The sequence below is a fragment of the Colias eurytheme genome, chromosome 7 (genome assembly GCF_061535395.1).
Source record: "Colias eurytheme isolate Ceu_HAF_F1 chromosome 7, ilColEury1 Martin Lab GWU primary, whole genome shotgun sequence".
Lineage (NCBI taxonomy): Eukaryota > Metazoa > Arthropoda > Insecta > Lepidoptera > Pieridae > Colias > Colias eurytheme.
The window spans coordinates 7,284,706-7,295,596 of NC_142986.1; the positions used below are offsets into that span (position 1 = coordinate 7,284,706).

Below are 10,891 nucleotides of genomic sequence, written 5' to 3' on the forward strand. Positions count from 1 at the left end.
TATGTATTTTCCTATACAGCTTTATCACTTTAACTTTTAATACTTATACTTTAGCTTTTATATATAATACTGTAGATGATCGGCGCATAAAAGTTATAGTATAAGAGGGAATTGTTATAAATAATTTGTTTATTTTTCTTTCTTAATTCAAGATCTACAATAAAGGAATAAGGATGTGGATAGGAAATTGTGAAAAATATCATTTGAATGAAATAAATTTAAGCATAAAACATCGACATAACCATCATAATTATATATTGATAGCAACAACATTAATATAACAAAACAATACTGACCGAATTAATTTTACATAATTTCTACGATTACATATTAAGTAAATATTCTCATAATAATATAATTTAATAAAACATATAATCTCAACAAATATTTACAGAATATACTACAACATACATGTGACTAATTGTTCTTAGTTTATTATTTAAAGCTATACCTAAAATTATAATAAATACTTTACAATATATGTGTTTAATTACTTTAACAATTTCGGAGCTCTTTTATGGTGGCCAAATGTGACACCGCCAGCCGCAGTCTGATACATTTGATTCGGTAAAAATCCTCGTTCATAATATCTTGGTACCGGAAATACAGGTGGGAAATTACGGCCACTAGATAATGCTTCATATGTCGATGGGGGATCCCTCGTATATCCTCTTTTCAAATACTCAAGTTGTACACTCGAAGGTATGTACGAATCTAGTAATGAGTTCGGCCTCCTTTTATAAGGAACTCCGTACGCTTCACTGGGCTTAGGAGTGAAAGTATTGGAAATTAAAGCATTTCCACTCGCATAGATAGGCTTCGATAAAGGTCGGTAGATTGGCAAAGCTTTCGGTATATGCGATAAGTGTGGCGGTGAAGGTTTCAACAAAAGCGGACTCGGATGAGGCAATTCAATAGGATTAGAGCGATAATCATCTCCAACTGGTGCTCTAGAATTGTAATATCTTGGAAACTCTTGTTGTGAATTATACAATATTTGAGGTTGCTGTGTATACTTTTGTCCGTGTATTCCAGCACTGTGGTCCGCAATTGTGTTTGATTCATATTGAATATTATGTTGATAATTTTTTAACGGTGGAGCAGTTAAAGCAGTCGGAAAGTTGACTACGGGCGTTTGATAAGCAATAACAGGAGTAACACTGGGTTGAGGTGGAGCTAATGTAGGCTGCGCGTAGCCAATATATGCCACTGGTGTCGTGTATGGTTGGATAAATCTATTCCCTGCTGGGACGCCGTATGTTGGTGCTATGTTATAGCTGGGATGTTGTTGCACATTTTCCGGAGCACTTGGGTAGCTTGAAACTTGAGGCGCAGGCGGAGCTGTATATTGCACTCCATGTTGCGTATTAGCTGATTCTTGCACTGGCTCGTTGTAGTACTGAGGTACTAGGTAAATTTGCATTGGAACATTTGACAAATACCCATACGTCTGCTGAGGCGCTTGTTCATATTGTGGCTTGGGGCCAGTTTGTGGACCTTCTGGAGATTCTGTAACCGCATACTGTTGGACGTATCGCGGTTGTTGTGTTGTGCCTGAAGGAGCATCGTAATATCGTATGAAATTATTTTTTAGGTATTCTAACGGTACTGAACCAGGGGCAGTACCGCCGCTTGGCCCTTCTGAGCGAGGTTCAGCCGGTCCATAGTCTTTTTCTCGTTCACTTTTCAAGTTATCCTCTTCAATATCTTGAAGTTCTATCTTCTTTTCAGCAGAAACTGCTAACACCAGTAAAGCCGCCGTAGCTACCTGTAAGTAAAAGAAATGTTGTTATTAGTGTTGAGGTGGATGTCCGGTTGTGGTCACTGCACTAATCAAGAATGGCTAAGGTGTGCCCACATTGAGCACGCATTTAAGAAACAGGTGAGCGGTAAAAAATGCACTAGCCTATTATGAAACCGGTTAACGGCGGAGGCGCTTTTAAAAGGGAACGTGCTAGCTTTTACTCTTATTTCGCGTGATTATCTAACTGCATTCTTGATGGTACTTCTAAATTACAAGATGATAGAATCTGCCTATATGAATGACGGTTTCAAAATTATGACTCACGAAGAACATTGATGTGTAAATTTTAACCTAAAAATTTTTAAAATGTAATGGCCTTTTGTTTTTTGTTACGTTATATTTTAATATGTAGATTTAGTTCTCATCATACAATAAATAAAAGAAACTTCCTCACAACTGTGTACGAATTTTATTTCACTACCTACAGTTTTATTCAAAAGCCCTCAATGACTTTACCTCAACCTACAGCATTTTGTTACTACTGTTATGACAGATCGATTTTTAATTTATATTAAATAGCAAATAAAAATCTAAACAAATTATTTTTTAATATTTAATTTGATATTAATGGATTGTATTATGTAACATTGCCATTATTATTTATAAATTAACAATCAATAATAATTGACCTTTCATATCTACATTCCACAGAACAGTAAAAACATTCACATTTGATTAAGAAATAACAATCGATCCAACAAAATATTCACCTTTTTCCATCAATTTGTCGGATGAGATCCGACTACTTGAAATTACGTCAATTAAAATTATAAACGTTCATCTAAATTATTAACGCGGTTAAAAGGTGATCACGAATTCGAGTGATTAGATACGATTATTAAGAAGAAATATGAAGATTATATTATCACGCACTTGAGAAATTGTCTGAACTATTTAATTCATTAGCCGCGTCCAGACCGGCTGAGCGCGGCTCGGGAGCCGCGCTCAGACTTCCTGCTCGCGAGCCGTGGCACCCGAGCTAATTGTGTAAAGTTCCGAGCCGCGCTCGTGAGCCAAGGTGAGCCGGTTTGAGCATTCAGTTTCTCTCCGTATAACGATGGAAAACCACGTATTATTAGATGCTGCGGCGCTTGTGTTGTCTGGATATATCATAAAAAAAAGAAAAAAGAAACGAAAACTGGATTAAAAAATTGTACCAAAACCGAAATTTTTATTTAAATGATCTGGATCTTTCGAATCCCATAACATTTTGAAGCTTCCGTAAAGTTGTATTAAGCGAATACTGTCTTCTTTATCCATTTTTGATTCTGGCTCGCGAGCGTCGTTACGTCCGTCCACACCGGGCGAGCAGCTCAGACTGAGCCGCCTTTGAGCATCGCCAAAAACCGACAACGCATGGCTCGGGGCTGAGCGGCGCTCGGCCGAGCCAACGTGTGCCCGAGGAAGCCCGAGCGCCGCGGCCGTCCACACCGGCCGAACTATTGGCTCGCGAGCGGGACTCGCGAGCCGCGCTCGGTCGGTCTGGACGCGGCTATTGAAAGTCCGCTTGCTCGTTGCCGTAGTTTAACCCAGGAATTATAAGTTTGTATTTTAAGATAATTACCACGGTTTTGTTCAGAAGGTTTCCTTTTTTTTGTTTCATGAAAAAATATTTACAGTTCTTCAACAGACAATCTATTCAACAGGTAGATATAATACCAAAACATTATCTTTTCGCGAAAGTGTACGCCTTTCTTAATCCTTATTAAAATAATTATTTCCGCTCAGTTTAATGTAGTATGTCGCAGTAAACACAAATAATGATACTCATTTGAAAATTACCCTTAAATAGAATGTATATATAATTCTTAGTGTTATTAAAATAATTTTAGTATAATTCTAACACAAATAAAATTTAAACTAAACCTCCTGAACTTGCAATACAGAGAAGTGTCATTAAAATTTGTAAAGAAACTGTAACACGTGGTGAAATAAATTACAAGCCATTATTAAAATTATTTAGATGCCTGTGAATATAGCTCAATGTCAACACAAAAGCATTCCAAATGACTTGCATTCTTGAATATGAAATATGAATCTTTAAAAAAATGTCATTGGTAAGAATTGTGATTTCCACCTTCGCAACTTATAGTAGTGCAATCCCAAATTGTTTCTCAATTCATTGTTTTATTTCACCCACTGTTGATACACCCGCGTTTAGTAGAATATTATGCTAATAAACGGCGCTTAAATATGTTAAAACCATTTTTTAGGAACCATAAAAATTATAATGCTTTGTCGATTTGTAATTTGGATATATGTAAATTATATTCATATTGTCTGAAATCCAATGATACAATAAAATTAAATTATTTGTTAATAGTTGGCTAAAATGACTAAATAAAAAAAATATATCTCTTTAACTTAATGTGCTAAAGATTCAGCATCTGCCTGTCTAATAATTGCAATACTAGCACGCCGAATACATCTTTTAAAATACAACAAAATGTGGATGAACATAATGAACCAATAAACTATGGCAATATTCATATGTTGTACCTAACGGTTAATTAAGCACAATAAAAAGTCATCACAAAGCCACCGCTCACTTTTCTATAAAATGTACAAATTATGATTTTAAAATTGCATAATATAACAGCACTCGATAACAGTCAAAAGAACATTTCGACAGACAGGGCATAATAACAACCGAGTATTTTAAACTGGACCGCACCATATGTGTGGTAAGGTAATCGCTACTTACGAAACATCGTATACAATTTCGACTTTCCTACACATTTAAGTACTGACGTATAATATGTAGTACACTATAGAGAAAATAAACAATAAATAAGCACTATACATAAGTGTTATTTCTATAGGAAGTAAAACAGATTTTGTTTAGCGAACTACTTAAGAGATGCCTAAATATGGACATCTCTTAGGTAGTTGAGTGAAGCAGATACGATTACATCATGTAAAGTTAAAGTAACTGTAAAATTGTTGGCATTTACAACTCAAAGTTAATAAAAATCTCTCATATAGGGCCCTTCGCTTTTGTACCTTTTACGCTTTTAAAAAAAGTTTGCAAAGTTATTTGACCCAGCGATATTACAAGAAGATAAAACGAAAGAAAACCTTTAAGTAAACTGTTTAAAAAAAAGTATAACATGACATACAAAAATCTACTAGGGTAATGTACCACAAAGCGTATATAGCGCTGGGTAATAAGTATGCAAATAAGCAAGCAGCGAACTGCGTAAACGACGTTTTAATATCATCCGTAAAGGGTATGCAATGAGTGACCACATTATTCTCGTCTTTTACCTAAATAGTGAATATAAATTGTTTAGTGATCCGGCAATTCTAGAATGATCTCGGCTTTGACCCAGCTTCAAGAAACCGAGCCAATGTTTCAATAATGTTCAATTGATTTGTATATTATTAATAAATTACTATTTTATTTTTCACAGCATGATAGTGTGGTTGGAAACAATATTACAATTGGTTCAACGGGCATTATTTTAAATCGGCCGGTGATTTAACATGATTAAATTAGATATATTTTCTCTATCATTGTAGAGAACATTTGTTATCTTTTTATTTTAAAACTATCTATTCTATGGTTATTATTTATATTAACTTATGTCAATATAAATAATGCCAAAGTGACCTCAAGCTATAGGTATATACCTTATTACACTTATCTTATTGATGGCTTTTTAAAGTATGTACTAGACCAAATTTTCATCGTCATCTCTCTTTTAAGGATATAATAAACACGTTAACGTGTCATAAATCTTCTTATATATAAAAAAACCGGCCAAGTGCGAGTCGGGCTCGCGCACAAAGGGTTCCGTAGCAGCAAATATAATAAATTACAGTTAAATCAACCTATCTCAAAAACTATAAGAGATACTTTGATCAAACCAAAAATCGTTGAAAGAGTTAATTAGCATGCATCACCTCTATTTTTTTTAGAATTTTATACCCCGTAGTTATAAAAATAGAGGGGGGGGGGACATACTTTTTACGACTTTGAGAGCTGATATCTCAAAAACCGTTCACTTTAAGAAAAATGTTTTTTAGAAAACTTTATATCATTTTAAAAGACCTTTCCATTGATACCCCACACGGGTATGTAAATCGAAAAAAAAAATTTCATCCCTCAGTTACATGTATGGGGGGCCCCACCCCCAATTCTTTTTTTTACTATTTAGTGTCATATTTTTGTAGCGGTTCATACAACACATATTCCCATCAAATTTCATCACTGTAGTACTTATAGTTTCCGAGTAAATCGGCTGTGACAGACGGACAGACGGACAGACGGACAGACGGACATGACGAAACTATAAGGGTTCCGTTTTTGCCATTTTGGCTACGGAACCCTAAAAATGAATCGCAAAATGTGTTGGTAAGCGCATAACTCGAGAACGGCTGAACCGATTTCGATAATTCTTTTTTTATTATATTCCTCGAAGTACGAGGATGGTTTTTATGTAGAGAAAACGTAAATATGTACCACGGGCGAAGCCGGGGCGGACCGCTAGTTTTAAATAAAAATTTACTTGCAAGTAAAGCCATCTGTGCAAAATTAGAACGAGACCAACACGACACTGACGAATAACTATGAATAAGAAATCGATCACTAAACTATTTTAAAACTAATTAAAAGCGGAATGTACCGTTTATGTACAATTTGCAATGTAAATTTGGGTTTGTTCCACCAAAGATATAATAAACTAAGATTATTTTATAGAGAGGACTAAGCATATGGGCTTTTTTATAAAAAAAGGAGTACTGTGGAAAATCTTTTATTACAGTATCGCGGAAAATAGTTCCACGTATTTTAAAATAAGGTTTGGACTTAATTATTTTCTTATTTATGTTTACTTTACTATAATTAATTCTGTATGTTTATCAGATTAATTAATTATATATCCTTTTCCGACACTATAGCACCTTTTTAGGCGGATTCTTATCTGGCATTTAATACTTGCATCTGAACACGTTTTTACCTGGTATTTTGGTGTTTTATGGTTTCTCATGTTTTTCCACATGTAAAATCACATGTTTTTATGTATCAGGTATATAAATACAAATAGAAAATATATCTACAAACTTTTTTTTTATTCGACATTAAATTATCTGTAATTTACCTACTTATTCCTGTTACGAGCTTATAATGTGAAAGGTCCACTATAAAATATTATGATAAATAAGAAAAACTTTATATAAAGCGAAAAGCTCTTTTAATTAAAATGAGTAAATTAACGGGAATATGGTCACGAATAATGTTTTCGTCTTACTTCTGTCTCTCCTATAATTACTTGCAAATAAAACAGAGGATATCTCTGTAATCTTGAACTCATCTCACTGAACTTTTTGAATTTGAGCTTTAGCCATGAAAACATGCATAGTATAAAAACTATTTGCAATAGTGCAGTCAATCTTAAATTAACGCATGTTAATTATCAATAAATGAAGTATTTAATTAACATTATTATTATATAAAAATTGGATAAGTAATCTCTTACATGGGCATAGGCATGTAAATTAAAAAAAATGGTTAAAGAACCACTTTTGCAAAAGCTATGATGATCACAAAACCACTTTTGAACTATAATATACTATTAACAACGAAGGTTTCATTTTCAATGTAAAATACACAACAATTATTTATCTTTACCTTGAACAACAACATGATGAATCTTCACTCTCAGTTCCCAGATTCCACAGAGCACGAAAGCTTCAAACACAGTACTGTAACTCGGAAGAAAACGTTTCAGTCATCTCTATTTTCACAACCGTCTCCACTGCGCTATGTTGCACTCTGCATGCCCCACAACCTCCACACAATGGAACTATAATTGAAACAGGCCAATGGTTAAACTCTTACTTTACTCTTCACTACCTTCGATAATTATTCCTATGTTGGAAAGTTTTGTATGTACCGACAAATTATTAATTATTCAGATTTAATTTATCTTCAATTAATAAATGGAGGACTCATGTATTCTTATTTACATTTCAATTAAACTTTGTATTATAGTAATAACTATAAATCTGTAATTGTACTTAATTTGTAATTAATGTAAATACAAGAAAGATTTACTTAGGTACTTGTACACGCGAAAACCGTTCAACCGTCTGTCCGTTTGGTACCTAAATGGTCTCGCGTATCACTCGCTGGTTAGTTAAATACAAGACTACATACTCAACGGAAAGGTGTAGCAAGTCATACAATACGTACGTCCGATTCTGTTGAGAGCGAAAGTGTGTATCAGATTTATAAAGTAATTCAATATGCGTAGATTGTTTTTTTTGTCGCGACCTATGACTATTTTTTATGGTTTACTTTACGGCCATAATGCCTGTCTTGCATTTTGAACTATAGCATTAAGTAAACAAAAGCTTTCAGCCAGGCTCTATAGTTTACCCGTATCGTACGTATTCCGATCGCATTATTATTAATAATAATTGGTGTAGATTTTATTAAATAGTTACACACGAGTGGGTGTTGAACAAGAATATAAGAAGGCTAACATAATCATGTGTTCTGAAATAAACTTTAGAAAATACTTTATAGGTTGCCATAAAATAATATTAAACATACCAAACCATTAACTGATTATTATCTTAGTTAAGAAAAACAACAGTTAACTTTTTATTTGTTGAAATATTTGAGTTTAAAATTACATGGCTCTTTACTTTGTTCTTTAAGTAAACTTATAGAAATGGCTGCAATGTAGCCATTTGTTGTTGTCAATGTAGTTAAGTTTTAAGTTTTAAAGTTGTAGCAAACTTTAAACTTAACATTATATACATACACTAGCGGCCCGCCCCGGCTTCGCCCGTGGTACTTACATATGAAAAATAGATGTTGGCCGATTCTCAGACTTACCCGATATGCACAGAAAATTTCATGAGAATCGGTCCACCCGTTTCGGAGGAGTATGCAGACTAACATTGTGACACGAGAATTTTATATATAAGATAGTTACATCCTTATTTTTAACTCTCTTACGAAAAAATCGTTGATCGAATACATTAATATGACATTGTGAGAACTTATTAGGTATGTTTTTGGATTAGCAATTGGATCACTTTTTTCATATCATTACACAAATTATTGTAGACATCGAAATCTATACTAATACCTACTGCTATTACATAGATTTAGATAATTGTTATTACTCAACCGATTTCAAAATTGTTTTACCTATACAAAGCCTATATTATTTTTATCCATTTCTAAATAAGTAATGATGTACGCAAGAACTAAATAATTATAGCATTCCATATTCAAAACTCTATTATTTTTACACGAAGGTTATTTCCGAACAAATTATTTGTAACAAGTTTAGAGAGCTTTTGTGTTTTTCATTAGTTAACACTTAATGGACAAAAACAAAGAATCGAACATTCAAAATTATATTAGTTAACTTTGAGATAGGTGCATATATTTCCAACATTTTAATCTAGTAAATAATCACCAAATGGTCATTTAGAGATGCCTCATTCCATTCCACAACGTGATTTTATATATTCTTACAACAAAGCTTACTAAATATATTCATTAAAATGCCAATGCCCACTGCAAATTTTTGAGAAAGTAGATTTCCGGCTCAGTCTCACCCAATATTTTAACATTAAAATAACAATAGAATGATCATATTATGAGATCTTATGTAAAAGCATTGTGATAAGTGAAATAACGTTTTAAAAGCGTATCATCACGTGCGAAGAAGTTATTATTACACCGGATGAATTGCTGGGCTACTCAACAGTAATATTTGGATATGTAATTATTTCTGACCCAGCTATTCCGCCGGTAATAACACACCAGCGATGATGTTCATTTGTTTTTTTGTCATTTATGACACTCTGTGGTTAAAGTGCTATTACATATTATGAAAAAAGTTATCCTGACCGACTTTCGGCTACAGAGGCGAGTCTCAATTAAGTCAACTACATCATCTACATAATACAAGATTAATTTAAAGAAAATTAAATTGATTTATGATGATATACCTGTACTCTCTTATATCTATCGTACTACCCAGCCGTTGAATACTTGAACTTTTGTATAATTATCAATTTTCCATATTTTTCAACTTTTTCCACCCTTGAACCAATTGAAACTTGTTGCTACGCCCATGACATTATTGTCAGACCTTTTTGCTAAAGATACACATTGAAGTAATTGCCATAACGACTGCTAAAATTCCAAATTTCAAGATTAAAGAATGTAATAAATTCTCTGGCACTAGGTATACGATTTTTTTAATTGTATGTAGTAACTTAACGGTCAATAAACTCACTATTTTAATTATTAAATTAAAATTGTTTCCAACTCATATTTGAAAAGATTATATTTTTTTTTGTACATTATATAATTTTGATATAAAATGGAATAAGTTATATAAATGAACAAGACTTTTTCGACTTTCCTTATATTTCTCGTACATCTTGTGCCAAGAAGGATCGTCCTTGTTGCGTACGGATGTCAGCTTAATAAAAAAGTGCTGTAAAACATGCCTATAAATTTCGACCTCAACACATAACATGAAAATAAAAGAATGCACGTATTAAGAGTATTCAATCTATGTTTTACAATATCAAGATTTATATGAAAATAAAAGTTAGAGGATAATGACTCCGCCCTTTGCGTAGTATCGACTTACCACGTCACTTTCTAAGCTAAGTGGATTGCCCGATATTCTATACGATCTCTCTTTCTATTGAAAACCAGTGTAGCCATTTTCCTATCCTTCTGACATTTTCTTTTAGTTTGTGAATGTAACGCCTCATAAAATAGGGAATTATAGTTGTAGATGGACTTTAAATATAATTATTTCTGTACATTATAACATATTTTTACTTAAATTTTTTGTAATTTGCAAATACATAAGGTACTTGGTAGATTTTGGCTAGCCTTAAAAAATAGCTGCACTTTAACCGCATCGTGGCAAAAAAATACAAAGAGGAATAAATCTAGTCACAAATAAAAACAAGAACACTAATCTACAATTTGTATTTAATAATTTATTAGAGAATAAAGTGAAACAAACGGACATATCCACCATTAAATTAACCATGAATTTCTGATTTATATGTGCGTATAAAACATAAACATAATAT

General features: G+C 33.0%; 1 protein-coding gene across 2 annotated transcripts; it reads right to left on the minus strand.

The window, feature by feature from the left end:
* Window positions 1–238: 238 nt before the first annotated feature.
* LOC149907149 (uncharacterized) lies at window positions 239–8,001 on the minus strand. Of its 2 annotated transcripts, none has more exons than XM_090103529.1 (3): window positions 7,863–8,001; window positions 7,437–7,611; window positions 239–1,768 (listed from the first exon to the last, which is right to left on the minus strand). In XM_090103529.1, exons 2-3 carry the CDS (start codon window positions 7,449–7,451, stop codon window positions 491–493), a joined length of 1,293 nt encoding a protein of 430 aa, XP_089959655.1. In that variant the 5' UTR covers window positions 7,452–7,611; window positions 7,863–8,001; the 3' UTR covers window positions 239–490. The 2 variants fall into 2 exon arrangements, with proteins under 2 accessions (XP_089959655.1, XP_089959656.1); XM_090103530.1 differs by having other exon boundaries at window positions 7,871–7,996.
* Between the last annotated feature and the right edge of the window lie 2,890 nt (window positions 8,002–10,891).